This window comes from Sorex fumeus, unplaced genomic scaffold (genome assembly GCF_029834395.1).
Source record: "Sorex fumeus unplaced genomic scaffold, SorFum_2.1 ptg000024l, whole genome shotgun sequence".
NCBI classification, from domain to species: domain Eukaryota; kingdom Metazoa; phylum Chordata; class Mammalia; order Eulipotyphla; family Soricidae; genus Sorex; species Sorex fumeus.
The window spans coordinates 12,719,655-12,738,849 of NW_026606081.1; the positions used below are offsets into that span (position 1 = coordinate 12,719,655).

Consider the following 19,195-nt stretch of genomic DNA (forward strand, 5'->3'; position numbering starts at 1 on the left):
TATTGAGAACCTTAGGTAGGGGAAATAAACAAATTGAAAGATTAGATAAATACTTTGTTTGTGGAGGAAGAATGTCTATATTTTCTATTACAAAGCAAATAAAGAATAAATAAACAAACAATAACAATCAGAGTTCCTCTGGAATTAATAAACTGTAGCACTGTCCTCCCATTGTTTATCAATTTGCACTAGCAGGCCCAGTAAGTCTCCATTTTGAGACTTGTAGTTACTGTGCTTGGCATATCGAATATGTCAGGGGTATATTGCCAGGCTTTGCCTTGCAGCTTAAATACTCTCGGTAGGGTTGCCAGGCTCTTCAAGAGGGGCAGAGGAATCGAACCCGGCTGGGTCGGGCTGGCTGTGCGCAAGGTAAATGCTCTACCACTGTGTTATTGATTAACATCTTATGGAATTCTATGAGAACTATACATGTCAAAATTTCCAAAATCCTTATTCTGAGACAAGATATACTTTCCAGTCTAGACCTGGGCGTGATCCCTCATTCTCTTTCTCCCTTCCTTCAACAGAGCACTAGGACACTTTCCTACTATGGGTTTCTAATAAAAAAAATAGTATAGAATATCAAAATTTAAGAGTTCTTATGTTTGCATTTCATGAAAGCGGTTTTATGTGTTTCAAACATGGTTTTCCTTTTTGGCTTGTGATGTTCAAGAAATTGACCATCAAATTTAGCTATTCCTACTGATCATTATTTTTGTTTTCTTTTCCTATTGCGATTAAAAATCTATGCATAATTTTTTTCCAGAAGGGCCCCAATAATACTGACAGGAGAAAGGATTCATCAGAATAATCTGAGGGAAAATACACGAAAGATAAAAAGTTACAGCTGTTAAGATCTTTGCCTTGTTTTCTTTAAATCAGTACTCATTGGTAGCAAGAGATCAATGGAAATTATTGTGCAAATCTGTATAGATGTCTGTTAAATTAATAAGAAAGTGACTCGTATTTAGCTGAGCCAATGTAGGAAATGAAATAGTATTATTTAAATTATTGGGATTTCTCTACTTGTTAGCAAAATTTTGGCTGACAAGTAGCCATGGTTTCATTATATTTGGCTATAGAAAATGCCCTAAAAGATAGGCCTATCTGAGAGAACAAGCAATTCTCTTTGTGATTTTCTTTACAAAGAATACTTAGAGGATATTTTAAAAAAGTTAGAAAAATATTTATTTAACAAATTGAACATTTTATTCTGTTGTAAACCAATACATTTTTCTTACCTTTTTTTACTGCCATCACTTTATGCCTATCTACTCTGTTTAATTATGAAATTATTAAGGTAAACTTCATCAGTATTATTCCCAAGGAAGCATTTAGCGAGCAGAATGATTTTAAAATGACTAATAAAGTACACGACTTTATCACTTTATTTTCCCCTTAAACAAGTTGCATAATTATTGTAGTGTCTTACCTAAAGTCATTTATGCATGCTGCCTTCCTGAAATTTGCATAACACAAATCAAATTGGGTTAATAATTGTCCCTTTTTAGCAGTTGGTCCTAAACTGACCTATTCTAAACACCATGTGACCTTAGGAGCACAAACATACATACTTACACAAGAAAATAAGCACAAAGCAGGATAAGAGAGTGGCTCACTGGGCTCAGGACATGCTTTCCAGGCAGTTCAGGTTGAATTACAGGCATAACACCTATGAGCACTGCCAGGAGTGATCTCGAAGCACAGAGCCAGAATTCACCCTGAGCACCACAGAGTTGGACCAAAAACCAAGGACTGCAAAAGAAAATATGAAGCATGTTGATATCATAAAATAGGTACATATGGTAAATTGAAAAATAAATATATTAGTGTCATATAATAAAGGAAATAATGATAAATAGAAACCAGTAACTCAACAGCATTTTCTTATTTAAAGTAATTATTAATGGATAATATATAAATAATATTCAAAACAATACAAGCTATATCATACAATAATACAAGCTATATTATGTCATAAGGGCTGGAGCAATAGCACAGCTGTACGGCGTTTGCCTTGCATGCAGCCAGCCTGGCCAAGCCAGGTTCGATTCCTCCTCCACTCTCGGAGAGCGTGGCAAGCTACCAAGAGTATCTTTCCGGCACAGCAAAGCTTGGCAAGCTACCCGTGACATATTCACTATGCCTAAACTGAGTAACAACAAGTCTTAAAATAAGATGTTACTGGGTCTACCCAAGCAAATCGATGAACAACGGAAGGACAGTGACATTGACATATTATGTCATGGTGTATATGTGCTATTTTCTATTTGCAAAAAAAGCAATGAACAGAATCCAATACATTTAATATTATTTCTGAATTAAAACATTTATCAGTACATTTCAGATTTCTTATTATTTTTCTTCCATAATCATTCTAATACATAAAATACTATGTAGTATACACTGTTAATTAATGTATTTTTCAGTAGTATGAGTCTGCATGAATTTATTTATGGCCTGAGTGTTTCTTACGTTTGGGGCAGATAAATTATTTCTTCTTAGCCTTTTCTCTTTGTTCACATTGAATGAATCAAAATTTCTTCTTACATTGTCATACTTAGATACTTTATATTTCTAAATGTTTATGTGACATTTTATTTTATGAAGTATCCATGTTATGGCAGAAAAGTCTTGAGATTGCATATAGAGATTTAATTAAATGCAATGTTATTAAAGTCAGTAATTTATCTTGTGCATCAGTCACCCAAATAAATTATATATGAGAGGGAAAAAATGTAGTTTATATGCTAAGGTTTTATGTGTAAAACATCATCTATAATACATTTTAATGCATTTCAGTTTTAATGCAAACTTGAATACCGTGAATATAGCATGAGTTACAGACCACAAAATGCATAAACCTCAAGGATCCAGAAATCAACGTCAAGCCTGATTTATTTGACATTAACACACTTTTGTTACTATGTTTCCTATCAAAAGCAACAGTATGGGAAGGTTCAACTGGAATTAGGAGAAAAAACACTCAACAGAATAGAATGTGTTGGAACAATATTTTCAAGAAGAATTACTCTGACCAAGGATAATGCATCTTTCCTGATTTGTCCAATTTTGTCATTAAGTTCCAAAGGAATGTTATTTACTTGAAAGACAGGAAAGGAGATGACCATTTTTTAAATACAATTCTCACTATATGAACTTGATAGACTACAAGGTTAACGTTACTTTTAACTTACTATTGCCTTCATCAAAGCTTTTCCATATTTATATCACTTGATCACTTGACATCCCATTACTCATCGATTTGCTCGAGTAGGTGGCAGTAACGTCTCCATTTGTCCCTGTCACGTGCTAGTGTAGCCCAATGGCGTCTGCTCATTCTAGGAACACAAAGAGCCTCAAACCGATCGTTCAGGGTCTTGACGAAGAAATCTGACCATCTTGTAGGTGGGTGGCCATGCAATCTTTTGATGTCCCGTGGAATCCAGTCGGTAATGGCTCTAGTCCAGTGGTCATCTCCAAATCTCATTATGTTTCCAGCCCATCTGATTTTCAACATCTTGGAAAATGAGACAGCATCCCTGATTCTGGACCATCAACGGGTGTCGAAACTCCAGACTCTTTCTCTCATTTGAGTGAACCATGATACTCCAAGCATAGCTCTTTCAATTCCTCTTTGGGAGACCCGAATAACATTCCCATCCTATTTTCATAGGGCCCAGGTCTCTGAGGCGTATGTTAATGCAGGAAGAACAGTGGAATCAAAGAGATTCCACTGAGCCGGAGGTTCTTCATCCTCTTAGCTATTTCTTTGAACCTCTTGAAGGCATTCCAAGCTGCTCTCTTCTTCCTGCACAACTCAGGAGCCAGGTCATTCGTCATGTTGACCTATCCACCTAGGTGAACATAACTGTTGCATTCGAAGATGTTCATTCCGTTGAGAGTGAATGGAATATCAGGAACAAGACTGTTTCTCATAAACATTGTCTTCGTGATATTGTCGGCCAGCATTTGTGCTGCTTGGCTAATGTCTGGTGTTATTAGAACAATGTCATCAGCAAAGCAGAGGTGGTGTAGTTGCCAACTGTCTATCTTCACACCCATTCCTTCCCATTTCAGTCATTGATTGACGTTCTCGAGTGTGGCACTGAAGGGTTTCAGTGAATGTTATCACCCTGCTGAACTCTCTTGACATGGATGATCACTTCCTTGTAGAATGGTGAGATCCTGGTAGTGAATTCGTAATACAGCTCATGGAGGATCCTAATGTATTGAGTTTGAATACCCTGTTTGGCTTTTCAATGACCGCTTCAATCTCAACAAAGTCAAAGGTCTTTAAATCAATGAACATTAGACAGAGCAGCATCTTGAACTCCTAAGAAACCTCAATGAGATTGATTATTGTGTGGATATGTTCAATTGTGCTGAATCCTTTTTGGAACCCGGCTTGCTCACATGGTTGTCCTTCATCTAGTGTTCTGCCAAATCCTATTCAGGATGACTCTAGTGAACAGCTTGTAGACAACAGACAACAGGCAGATCGGGCGATAGTTGCCAATTTATATATAAACCTAAAAATATGTGTGTAGTTTTAGAGTATAATAAAATTGTAAATTCTGTTTCCCAAGACATTAGGTCACACTTTGTCAGGGATTATAATTACTTTTCCTCTTCTTAACACGTTACCTATAAATAATTAACAACAAAGGATATGAAAGTTAGTAGAGCCTCTGGACTAAGATTATTGTTAAGGCATTAAAAATAAGCAAGGGAAGGGAAAGAAAATTTGAGTCTGGTGTTTATGCACCTACCCACAATTATTTCGTAAGTGTCCACTACAAACCAGACACCAGTGGAGGGATGGGTATTTGATCATTGTATAATTGAAACCCAAGCACAAAAATGTGTAAGTCCGCAACTGTACCTCATCATGTCTCACTATTAAAAATATTTTAATAAAAAAAACAATTTCTTACCCCTAATAAGTTTTTTGTAGTGAACCATCTAATTGTCATTTTTTCAGTTTTACAAAGTATGAGAACTTTTTTTTGGTTTGTTAATGAATAAATATGCAAACTAGGCCAATAAATTAATTATATTTTAATTATATTCTCAAATTATATTTACTTAATACCATATTTTTTCAATCAAGAAAATTATTGATTACATATTAGTGAGCACTAACAATGTAACTTTATGAAATCTAAATATAAGTACTTTATGTGTTTGTGTGTCTATTTTGCTAGATTGTACAATGAATAATGAATTAACAATTGGTGTTATTACAGAAAAGAGAAAATATCAGTGTAGAATATATGAAATGTAGAATATCCAGGGTGCACATTTACTGCATTTAGAAATAGCCACAGATGGGACACAAATCTTCGCTTGTGGATAGAAAAGATGAGAGTCATTCCATATTCATTGAGCATCTGAGCAGGTGAAAATTATAATGCCAAGCTGCCGGCTATGATCAAGGATAAAGCAGAAATAGTCTCTCATTTTTATATACAAGTTTTCACCTGGATAAACCCACCAACCCTATCAGGACTATGTCACACATTTGAAGGGTACACGCATGCTTAACCATCCTTCTCCAGCAGTGCTCCACCAAATTAGGCTGAAACGATGATAATTTTAAAATATAGTGATTGCAATGAAAATATACTTGACATCTACTTAATAATATAGGCTTTTCTTTATTTTATATTATTTTTATTATAAATATTCATTAAGTGGTTTCTTGCATACCAGTTTCATTTTCATATCTTTTCTCTCACCATAGGCGCTGATGCAGTGGAAGCTCAGTGTAAAAGGTTTGAAGTGAGATCAAGTGAAGATGGCAAAGTGCTGTTTTCTGCAGATGAAGATGAGATTTCTATTGGTGCTGAAAAGCTGAAAGTTACAGGTACTGTAGATTGAGGGCTTGGAATATCGTTTGCTTCTTGCAAGGGTATGTGTTCTGAATCAGAAACATTTTTTAAAAGTATATGTTCTCTATGCAAAGAATTGAGTTCACATAATATGTAATATCACACCGTTCAGTTTCAGTAGTCTTAAAATAGAAGATCCTCTACATGGTTGCAGAAAAGAATGTAAATATTATCTGGAGTAATTTAAAAGTGAAACTCTACGTCTCAGGCTCATGTAGGTGGAGGAAATAAGGTGTGAATAAAGAAGGGTTAAGGTTCAAATATAGGTATATTACATTCTTGTTCAGGGTTCACAATTATTTTCAAACCAGTCTAATTTTATATTACTTAAAAGTTATTTGTCATTGGTTCTAATATATTCAATAGGTCAACCATAATTAAAACTGTTTTAAAAGCATCAAAAATTCAGAAGAATAAATACAGTCCTGAAGATGTAAAAGATCTGTATAAAGACTTTATAAACAATTTTTATAATACCTTGATTTGTATTTAAGATCCATACTATTTTGACAAAATATTTTAATATATATTTAAGGCAAACATTTTTGAAACCCAAAGCATTGTTATATTAAAAATAAATGAAGGTAAAATATGTTTGATTAATATGCCCAAATTTGAGTCAGGGAACAACCTCTGAAGTTATAATTACTTACGTCAAGCTTTAATTTTTGTATGGTAATAGAAAACATAGGCTTCATTCTCACTCTGGACTGACTGAATCCTGCCTCTCTCTCATATGTGTGTGTACACACACACACACACACACAAACACACACACACACCACACCAGGGAAACCTCAGTGGGCTGGGTCACAATTCTCTGTTCCCAGAGTCTTCTTTCTCTGAGAATGCCCTGATGAACATTAGATTGATACCTGTGCTTGTCCACATGATTGACAGTCCTGTTCATCTGTTGTTTCATAAGACTTCAGAAGGATTAAGAAAAGGATCATTTAAGTAGGACCAAAATTTATCTTCTTAAGTCTGAAGGTGGTAGATGACGGGGGTAGGGGTGAGGGGGAACAATGCATGAGGGATTTATTTACCCTAGAGAACAGACAAATCAGAAACGACACTGACTTTAAGGGCTTTTACACAAGATTTGAATTGCTCCTTGATGGTTAGTTGGGAAACCTAAGAGGAATATTGTCCAGGTAACTAGGTCGATCTTAACTATTTCAGGGTTTGAACCTTAATCTTAATCTAACTGATCAGCATAATCCTGAGATCAATTTTAGAGATAGAAATGTTCAACAAACTTCTCGTTCATGCCACAGTTTGACGTTCGATACTTTGCATCCATAGTAAAGAGAAGGTTCTAGACTTCTTATTATTATTTCTATTAGAAATAATAGACTTAAGAGTGTGCCTATAACAAATTATTGACCTTTAATCTTGTGTTTGGAGGTTCTAGCAGAGGAGCTCAGGTACTCGTATACCCTCGACCAAAGAGAGGTCTGTCTCTATTTGGGGAAGGCCATCCTCAGGAGGGACACACATGGAGTGGTGAGGGAGAAACGGGACACCTGCCTAGCCAGCCAGACCAGCCGAATCAACCCTGGTGATCAATGGGGTGACAGATGTCGCAGCCAGATTAACCTAGCACAGTGGGAGGGCATTTGCCTTGCACAGGGCCGACCCAACCTACCTGGTTTCAATCCTCTACCCCTCTCGGAGAGTCTGGCAAGCTACCAAGAGTATCTCGCCCACACAACAAAGACTGGCAAGCTCCCTGTGACATATTCGATATGCCAAACACAGTAACAAGTCTCAAAATGGAGATGTTCCTGGGCCCGCTCGAGCAAATCGATGAACAACGGGAGGGCAGTGACAGTGAACCTTGTGTTAATTTACAAGTCACCATATTATTAATGAATACACTATAATCTCAAGATTATTATAGTTAAGTTATAATAGCCCAAGCACCCCATATAGAAGAGCACATTAACTCACAGATATATCTAGACATAAGTACACACACACACACACACACACACATATATATATATATATATATATACTCTCCAATTCATAGTAACTGATTACTCTTCTACCAGAATATTACTGGTTCACTTTATAGTAGCTTTATTTCTTCCATTAGCCTCCTAAAATAAGGAAAATTAATGTATCAGGGGCAAATCAAATATTGTTTATAATTCTTTATGCATAGAGGAGAAAATTGTGCATTGTGTAAAAAGCAATTTGAGGGCACTGGAATTGTTTAGTAATCTAACATAGACTTTAAAGCAGTGCTTGAATCATTTGACAAATAACACTACAAAGAGACACTGACTCCAGGGTGTTTCAAATAAATTAGGTAGCTGTGCTGACAAGACTTCAAAGTTATATGTGACAAGAGATCTGTGTGATGTTTACTCTAGAATTTCAAACTCGTGGCACAATTTTTTTTATTTAAGCTATATCCATAGGAATTAAAACAAATCCTTTCTGGCTTTGTATTTTACAAACAACAGTATTTGTTGCATGACCTTTTATTTCTGGGTGACAGAATTTGATTAATTTATTTAGACAGAATGTCTATAAGTGTAAGGCAGAATCATTTGTGACTAAAGGCACTCATAGACCTAGTTTAGTTCAAGATATTTATATTTTCCTTCCTCAGAAAGCAGCAGAAATTTAACCAATACATTAAACATTCCTAGGTTATAGAATTATGGTGGCAAGAGGTAGCCTGAACACCACCACTTTACAGAATTCTAACAGTTATACTCTCAAGGCTTATTATTTCTTCTTTTACAATGACTTGCTTCTTCAGTTAAAATTTGTTTGACTTTTAATTTAGGAGAACAGAAATATAATGCCAGGTTTTAAGGTAGTTGTCTTGATTTTTTACAATCCTGCTCTGATACTCAGTACTATACACGGTCCCCAAGCACTGCCAGGAATAAATCAAACCTGAGCAAAGAGATTAGAGTATCCCTTGAACATTTATGGGAGAGGCCCCACCCTCCCATTTTAATTTGAATGTACTGATGTGCCCTTACTAGACCCTTCTCTATATCACTAATATATCACAGTTTTATACTTTTCTTACATATGCATAACTGATAACTTTATTTTCCTTTTTAATCACTTAATATTGGTTAAAGATAAAAACATGCAATTATCTTTATCTCTTAAAACCAGGTAAACAAATAAAATATATAAAACTGTACTCTCAGAAGACTCAAATTTAGAGTCTTCAGGCAGAATCAATATACTATAATTTACATTTTCATTTGTATTCCAAGTAGAAGGGAAAGCACAGTTATACTCATTTAATTCTATGCAATTCAGTGCTTTAACTATATGGAATATCTTCATGCTAAATTAAAGGCTATAAGTTGAATTTAGATTTCTCTTTTCCTGTGAAAGAAATCTGTAACATTCCCTAAATATAAGAGAATAAGTTATATTTAATATGTACATATAGTTTTATTTTCAGGTTGTAAAAATTAAAACTGACAATTTGAAAAAAAAATAGTGAATCTGAACCCTGTATCCAGTCTATGTCCCAGTGCTCGTTTGTAAGCTAAGAATATCACTCCTTTGTCTCTGTTCTAATTGAATGATTGGAAAGATAGGCAGGTTCTAATGCATGTTTGACAATAGAAGAAAGGATTTTCTGAAGAGCTGTCTTTTAATTTAAACACCATGCTTCTGGATCAAAATCAATATTTTCTGATTTGTTTTTATTAGTTAGTCTTCTGAATCCTTGTTCTTGTCTGTTAAATTGGCACACTGTGATGGGGTCAGCTTTGGAATCAACCTTTCTATTAGGTAAGACCATTGTTCCTCAGGCTGTCCAAATGCCAGGAACGTGGGAAGACTCAGTCAACAGGATGGAACTGCATGGGTTGAATAGTACTGAAGAGATGTGATTAGACCAGGGCTTTCAAAAAGTGATGTGCAAATTACTTAAATTCCTCAAGTGTGGCATTTCAAGTTTATAAATCTAGGTAAATCAGTTAGTTCCGTTTTCTAGTTGCCGTTTAAATGTACTAAATATAAAAATATTGCCAACAGTAAAGAGTAGTTCGACACTAACCTCCCTCAAATATTCAGGTAAAAATTATGTCAGTTTTGGATATTTCATCCACAAAATGTAATCTTTCTCTCTGAGCATGTCATTGACTGTTCATGTAGTGATTTATTTTTCTGAGCTCAGTTAAGTGTTTTCTATGTTTGTTAATGTGAAGCTTTGGGAAAACTGTAATAGAATAAAAGAAAAATGGCAAAAAGAAAAGAGGACAGATACTCTGAGATAGTTGTAAGTTAAATAGACTTTCTTTGTATCGGGTTTGCAATGTTCCATTGATTTTTATCTTTGTCTTACACTTAGAGTCCTAGATCAGTAAATTCTCTAGTAACATAATTTGTCCTGCTAATGTATAAATAAATGGTGTATGTTTGTGCGAATAAATTCTCTGATGTTTTATATGTGAAGATTGAAAGTGCATTACTTAAAAATGTGCTGCATAAATAAATTGATGTGCTAGAATTATTATTATTTTTTCTTTGTTTCATGGGCGACTTTAAGTAAAGAACTGAATTAAGTTCTGGTGGCCAGAATGTTTTTTCTCATGCTTTCCAAGTATGCTGAATCCAGGATCACTGAAATACTCCCCAGCCTTCACACCCCTCCTATTTCTCCTTCTGTTGAATTTCTCATTTCCTTCTCTGAAGGAAAGAAGAGATTATTTGGTCTTCTTAGTTTGTTTCTTTCTGGTTTTATTTTTTGTTGTGATGAAAAATAGCTTTATTTAAAGACAGTTAAGTACAGAAGTAGAGAAGAAAGAGAAGTACATGTTTAAGAGAGAACAAGGACTTCTCTTGAGTGAAAAAAAGCAAAAACAATAAAGGTAAAGGTAAAGGCCCTCCCGTTGATCGTCGATTTGCTCGAGCGGGCCCAGTAACGTCTCCATTGGAGACTTTGTTGTTACTGTGTCTGGCATATCGAATACTCTCGGTCGCTTGCCGGGCTCTCCGAGAGGGGAGGAATCGAACTCGGGTCGGCCATGTTGGCCGCGTGTAAGGCGAACGCCCTACCGCTGTGCTATCACTCCAGCCCAAAAACAATAATGTTATTTTTTTAAATAGAAATATGATTGCACTGCCTTCCCAATTTTAAGACAAACTTAATGCTAATTCTAATTAGAGCTAAATTTGCTATGTAAAATATTCAGTTTTGTGATGCAGAATATGAATAATTTTATGGAGATAGTCCTTGTTATTCTATGTACTATTGTATAAATTATTACATATTTTAAGCTTATTTTTCTTTAAAAGAACAGTATAAGGAATTCCTCATGCATAGAGAACATTGAGGAATTGAAATATGTAAATAAAAATTGCTTAGGATTAATATAACATAATTTTGGCCTTTAATATATACTATTTCCTAGGGCTGGAGCAACCCGGGTTCAATTCATGGCATCCCATATGGTCCTCCAAGCACTGCCAGGAGTAATTCCTGAGTGCAGAGCCAGGAGTAACCCCTGAGCACCACTGGGTGTGACCCAAAAAGAAAAAAGAATGCTATATCCACATACACAATTTTAAATTTTATGAGTCTACTTCTTATTTGGTTGATATCTTAAAATATGCTGGTAATGTAAAACCAAATATACCAGCAATGGTTAAATAAACAATATAAGGAGGTTGAAAATGCATGAAATAGAAATTATATATTAGAAGAGTAAAATTGCACAATTTATATTTAGAGACAGTTGAAGATTTCTTGAGTGTATATTTTAAAAGGATATAAAGTTAGTAAGTAAAACTAATTATATTATCTTGAGCTATAACCATTCAAACAATGAATATTTTTTGTATATCACATATATGTAAGCAGATTGAGAGACACTGAGTGGTACATGTTTATAAAGCTGCAAGCCTCAAGGATAGGCTATTGTCCTTGTCCACCAACTGAGGGCACTATATGCTATTTTCTCTGCATTTCAGCAGAGAGAAGTGAGAGAGTACTCGCGGAGAAAAAATATTTCCTTCGGAGTATAACCAGAGCATAAATATCACACAGCAGTTATGTGATTTATTCAGTTATGTGCTTATATGTATGCCAGCTCTAGTAGCTAAAGTTCTTTATTAAAACATAAGACAAGAAAGTGGGAAAAAAGGAATTTTTTTTTTGTCACAGAAAGTGATTTAATATAAAGAGCCTTAGTATGTAACTTGAAAGAAAGAGAAAGACAATTGGGTTGTTTACAGAGTTTGGCCATTGTGGATTGAGCAGCAAGGAACAGAGAGGTACAAATGTCTTTTCTCCAGCATGTTCTTGAGTGCATGGAGTATATATTAAGAAGTGAAATTGCTGGGTCAGAAGGGACCTCAATTTTTCATTTTTGAGGAATAAATATCCATGTTGCTCTCCAGAAATATTAGACCAGTCTACATTCCCACCAGCAATGAATGAGGGTTCCTCTCCACCTCACTATCCCCCACCCCTGAATCCATACCAACACAGATTGTTTTTTTTTTCTTTTTTATTGTGCCAGTGTCTATGGTAGGAGGTAATATCTCCTTGTTGTTTTGAGTTACATTGCCCTTATAATTAGTAATGTAAAGCAGAAAGAAACTTTGGTTTATATACACAATGGGATATTACTCAGCCACAAGACAAGAGAGAATTATACGATTTGCTGCTGCTATGTGGATAGATCTGAAGAATATCACGCTGAGTGAAGTTTCTCAGAGGGAAAGAGACCAAAACAGAATGATCTTTCTCATATATAAGGTACAAAAAAAAAAACACACATAAGAGTGGGATGAGTAAAGTCCAAAGGCAAGAAAATAAGAGATCTGGCTTCAGTAGGAAGCAGCACTTGGGGAAGGAGGAGGTGAAATAACAGAGAACCCTTGGTGAAGGGAAGTGTTCAACCATGAGGAAGAGATGGAGCAAGGAGGTAGTAAAGTGTTATATGTCAAGCCTTATCGGAAACAGTAATACAGTGTCAAAAATTATTTCTAAAAAATGTCTCTCATAGAGGCAGTCTGGTGGCTGGGAGGAGAATTTGGGGTATTAGTGGAGTGAACTGGAACCAGATGAAGGAATATGTGTTGAAACATTGTAATCCTGAAACCCAATAATAGGTGACTTTGTAATTCAGGATGACTTGCAATAAAATTTTTAAATACATAAATAAAAAGTAAATTGAAGCAAAGGAAAAAAGAATAATACATAGTGTTGATATACCTCTTAGACAACATTTGCCTTTGAAATAGCCCTTAAATTTGCGCATTTCTTCAACCCACAGCACTCTCTGTTATTCCACTTTACCTAGTACAGAACATTTCTGTGAATTCAATCCAGCATGCCTAGTTTCCAAACGTCATTACCACATGCCATTCAAAAGACAAATGTTCTATCTCCACTCCCAATGGTTTTCTTTATCAAAATATATTTTACTTTCAATAACAAGTTTCTTAAAAACATTAATATGGCTTTTTTCCACTCTTTTTTCTTTCCAATATACACACTCTAATTCAATCAATTTATTCTGACTTTGGAATAACCAGGAATATCACACACAAGTATCAAGTTCAGAAGATTAATGTCTAAGGTAAATCTGGAGATTGAGATTATATTTCAGAGATAGTTAAAGACAGAAATCTTTGTGAAAAAAGATAGAAGTAAATAATTATAATTGCTTTGTAGTGAGAAGACAACAGTCTTACATCACCACTTATAGTTATAATGTGGAAGGATCAAATGGTTATAATGTGAAGATCACTCAAAAAGTTGATAACAGAAAGAAGTGTATTGCCATTTTTCCTTCCTTCTTACTTATTTATACAAAAATGAATTAATTCTAGACTCATATTTTGATTAACACTTGATTTTTTTACGTCTTTATATGTATTGATGCTCAAAGTGTAATCTGACCACCACTTCAGGCTATTGCCTATCCTTTTGATATTTTCAATTGTGGTCACTGTTGCTTTACTTGTTGGTACAAAAAGACAGCAATTAATTTATATTTTCCATTTCCAGCTTTTGTACCATGCCTCTTATTCAATAAATCTTTGTGTAGTCTTATAGGAGAACATTACCTTGAAACAAGATCCCAGAATTGTAACAGTTGTCTTTAGAGCCACCATGATCTCTGTCGACCACTGTAGACAGTGCTATGGAACATATGCTGATATAAGAAATAAACAAGTACTAACACTTCTATCTAAGTATCTTGTTATGTACTCTTACCTATCCAAATAACAGTTTACGGGGCCCAGAGAGATAATACGCGGGGATAAGATGCTTGCCTTGCATATTGTTGACCCCCATGTGATCCCTGGCACTGCATGTAGTCCCATGAGCACCTCCAGGATTGATTTAATCTCTGAGTGCAGAGCCAGGAGAAAGATCTGAGTATAGCCAGGTGGGCCCCAAAACAAAAAAGATATCAAAATAAATAAAAAGAAGAAAGAAAAAGTTTTCTACAGATAAAAATAATTTTATTTTATTTTATTATTTTATTTTTGCTTTTTGGGTCACACCCTGCGATGTTCAGGGGCTACTCCTGGCTCTGCACTCAGGAATCACTCCTGGCAGTGCTTGAGGGATCTTATGGTATGCTGGGAATCGAACCCAGGTCGGCCGCATGCAAGGCAAACACCCTACCTGCAGTGCTATTGATCCAGCCCCAGATAAAAGTAATTTTAATCAAGTTTTTTTTACAAGTTATGTGATAGGTAGAAGCAAGGGCAGATTTTTGTCTGATGATAGTCAAGAAATGACTGGTAATAAGATGTTTAGTAATAAGAAAAAATGTAATACAAAAATGGTTTCCACATTCAAAGTATCATGAATAAATATCATAAGCAGCTTCAATGGATGATTTCATCAACTTTCATGGCCCATTAATATTAGCAATAATTGTTTTCAACATTTTTCATTAAAATTTACACGTTTTTAATTTTGCAATATTTAGTAGACACCAAAGTGCAATGAAAAGGGAATTTTTTTCTTAAATGTTTTGGTAAACTATAACTTTCTGACCAATTTATTCCAAAATTAGTGTACTTATTCTCATGATGTTTAATATCACATAAATTGTATGTGCATTCTGAAAGGATGGCATACAAAAGCCCTTAAAATAATGATAATTTTATAGGAATCAGAAAGACCTTAACTATATTCTAGTTCATAAAAATTCAGAAAATATATTGTTTTTCTATTTCAAAGTGAAACTTATCTCCGTTTCATTTGGAAATCATAATTGAATGCAGTACTCTTTAAGCACCAAAGTGGCATTAGTCCAAACTCTAAGAATGATATTAAAATGTACTAAAATGTAGGAGCAATTTATTAAATGATGTTTTAAGCCAAATAAATAATATCTCTGAATTTTCTCCTTGGTGTGATAATGATATTTTAGCCAGTACTTTTTTTTATTCTAGCTATGTTTTTTTGCAATGATAAAATAAGTTTGGGATAATAAAAACCTATTATAAAGTGCTAATACGTCAGTATCATGACTGTATGTCTATTTTGAAGAGTCAGATGATGTAAAACCATAGGGTTGAGGAAGAATTTATAACAACTTAATTTTAGTTTAAAGAGGATCAGGATAGGCAACAGTTACTTGGAGAGATTCCTTGTGTAGTGATTAAGAACATTGTCTCTGGCATTTTAACTCCATTTTCTCTAAGAGTTATCATAGGCAATCTAGCTAATAAGTTTAGTAACAGAACCTCATGTCTATGATTAAAATAAATAACACCACTTCATTGAATTTTCATTTAGGTAATATGAGATGGTATATGTTAAGCATGATACATAGTATCACTTGAACACACAGTAACTCAAATTATTGCTCTTATAATAGACATGAAGTCATTACTTTAGCATTATATATAAATAGAAAACCTCTCTTAACACTGTTGAGCCCTAATTTAATCATTTATCTCATAAGCATATATTACATATATCTAAGATAATATTGAATATTTTACACAATACAAAATAATATTTGCTCTAGAACTCAGGCTAATAGTTCTCATGTAAACCAATGAAAATATTGAGATCACTTGGAAAATAAAAAATTAGATTTAAAATATTGATACTTATTGTTTATTTATCAAACTACCGAGAGTATTCGATATGCCAAACACAGTAACAACAAAGTCTCCAATGGAGACGTTACTGGGCCCGCTCGAGCAAATTGATGATCAACGGGAGGGCCTTTACTTTACTTACTTATTGTTTTAGAACAAAAATCTTATTACAAAAAGTATTGAGCATATAACATCTTTAATAAGGTTGTAAGGTTGTATTACCTTTGCCATTAACAAGGTACAGTCGTCTGTCGTAATTCATTTACTCATCAGAATTTAGAAGACATGCATTATCATCTTCATTTTGCAAACTGAGTCTAGCTTAAGTGATTTCAAATGTGTATAGAAATCAATGGCAAATTGGGCAAACCAATAACTAGATCTGTGTCTCCTCACTAGAGTCTAGACTTATTTTTTTTCCCTCTTCATCAATAAACTTAAGTATATAATATTGTATACTCAGAATCTGAATAAAAATATCTATATTAATGACAGGAGTTTATATGATTTGATTTGTTTAGGGGTTCATTTTTTTAAGCAGATTTGTTTAGTAGAATGAAAAAATAGAGGTAAAAATAAATGAATATCTTAGATAATATATATACTGACTTTCTTGACTAAATAATAAAGAATGTCTTAAATAGCCACTCTGTCTTCATGTAGCTATGTAAGTTGAAATCTGAGGATATGTCAAACAATGTCAAGGGAAGAAATTGAGATAAGTGATTGATGTTATAAGTTATAATCACTTTGGAAAAACAGTAAAATAATCTTGGTCTGCAATTTAAATGTTCTATTGCAATTTAAGAAAGAACTAGTTTTAGCTTAGTGTTAACTGGGAATTGGTAAACTAGGCTGTACTTTGTCTTCCAAAGGAATTCGGTGTCAAAAATATGTATCCCTAATTTTACCTGTGTAGGTTTGTGTGGGTACGATTTTTATAAGTGGGCAAAATTTTCATAGTCATATAAGTGATAACCAGAAGACTCTTTCATTTCACCATAAAGGTAGGGAAGAAGGGGAAAAGAAAGAAAAAGGGAAAATATAAGCATTAGTGGATTACCTTCTGCTTTGTAATTTCTAAATAGCATTAATTTCTTTTTCATCACTGTATCACTGTATCACTGTCATCCCGTTGTTCATTGATTTACTCAAGCAGGCGCCATTAACATCTCCATTCGTCCCAACCCTGAGATTTTAGCAGCCTTTCCTTACTCGTTTTTCCCAATGCGGCTGTATTGGAGGCTCTTTCAGGGTCAGGAAAATGAGACCAGGGATTGAACCTGGGACCATCATATGCAAGGCTAGAGCCCTACTGGCTGGTTTCTTGCTCGAGTCCCCAAACACAACCATTTTATTTTTAAAAATTTTGTTTATTTTTCAAAAGTAATTTATTGCATCACGGCAGAGCCTGGCAAGCTACCCGTGGCGTATTTGATATGCCAAAAACAGTAACAATAATTTCCTTTTCATAAGTTAGTAAATACCACAAATTTAAAGATTAAATCAACACCAACTTATTATGGTTTTAGAGGGTATAAGTATCAAACTATTTTCACTGATATAAACTTGGTCGTGGTCCTTGCTTGGAGAATATGTTCTTTGAGATTCTATGATCCGAGGAACGAGACAGACTCAAAAATGCGGACAAAGAAATCCTTTATTAGAGCCAAGTGCATGTAAACTTGTCGACCAGGGTTCCCTGCACAGAGAGCAACCCTGTCTCACTGTAAGATTCCCCTTTTATTGCCTTACTTGGATTTGGAGCCTCCTGCCTTGAATTGGGTCCCTCTCAGAACCCTAGGATCATGTCTTTTCTTGATTGGCTTATTCCTTCTTTGCTGCCCTCACCTGCAAACTCAGATTGCCCAATTTGACTTTCTTTCCCTTTTTAGACTTGTCTGTTGCCTAAAGTTTTATGATCCTGTACCATTGCTTATATGTTGCTTGAATATTTGTTCAGTTGGAAGCGCTGAGACAAGGAACACAAAAGAAATTTATGTCATGGAGGGTCTATGTTCTCTCAGACCTGTGACAATGGTAGAGCCCTGAAATCTCCTTTTATTGATCATGGTACCTCTAAAGATTGCAATACAGTGACATCATCAAGAGATGTTACAGAAAGAACACTGAGGCAGGCATGGCATGTATTGTTTCCTTGCAACAGCAGGCCAGTAATTTTGGCCTCTGGAAAGGGAAGGAAAACCAAAACTGAAACCTTTCTTGGGTTACAAGCACTTGGGTTTGCATCCCAAAGACTAGGCTGGGCCAGAGCCCAGAATCTCCATGTCAAAGATCAGACTGGGCTTCTGTGAGAAAAGGAAAAACTGACTCAATATGGTGAAACTTATGAAATTATTCACTGAAGGCAGATTAAAGGAAAAAGATGTTCAGCCTCATCCAAACCAGTCAGGACACACGAGAAATTCACTCATTTTCATGGGTCCCTATGTTCCTGCCCATTGTACGGTAGAGTCTACATGGGCTCACCCTGATGGCTCAGTCCAGACCCAACACATATTCTTCTGCCTTTATGTTTCCCTGAAATCTGCCAGTGATTGTGTCAGCTAAGTTAAACATAAAACCAGATATCCTGTTCAATATGGAACCGTTGCTGAAATGGAGTCCCTAATGTTAGTTCCTGCAGCCTTTCAATTCTTTGCTCTTTCCAGACACTAGTTTTCTGTGGTTACTTCCTGCATCTAAGAGGCAGCAGTAGTTGGCTCAGTTCTTCTCATCATAGCATGCCATTTGTTTCATCTGCTTGGACTCTCTCTCATTTTAATGATGCCTCTCATATATATATGGAATATAAAGAAACATAGTAAGGAAATGACAAAAGATGAGTGGAACCAGAATATGAGAACCAGGACCACAGAACTGAGTCTACAGAGAGGAATAAGAGCTGTTGGGAATTTGCGATGGATGCTGACACCCTATTGATGAATTTGGTGTTGGAACTTTGTATGCCTGAAATTTTCTTATTATCAAGTTGTGGTGCCTAAATAAAATCTTATTATATGATTTATAATTTCTACATATAATCAAGTAAAAATCAAGTAAAACTCTTATTACAAATGATCCTATTATAGTGCCTAAGTAAAAAGAAATAAAAACTAAAATACCAAATAAATCATGTGATTATTTTAGAGTCATCAAGCAAGTCCAAGATTATTTCTGGTTTACAGTGATCGTTGTAATGATCTTAATATCATTTGTCATATAGG

At 34.9% G+C, this 19,195-nt stretch overlaps 1 protein-coding gene across 1 annotated transcript in view; it reads left to right on the top strand.

The window, feature by feature from the left end:
• SGCZ (sarcoglycan zeta) overlaps positions 1-19,195 on the top strand; it is a 1,114,038-nt gene that overhangs the window by 1,046,021 nt on the left and 48,822 nt on the right. Inside the window, exon 6 of the mRNA XM_056114214.1 lies at positions 5,747-5,869. Within this exon, the coding sequence (XP_055970189.1) occupies positions 5,747-5,869 (123 nt within the window). The remainder of the gene's footprint in view (positions 1-5,746; positions 5,870-19,195) is intronic.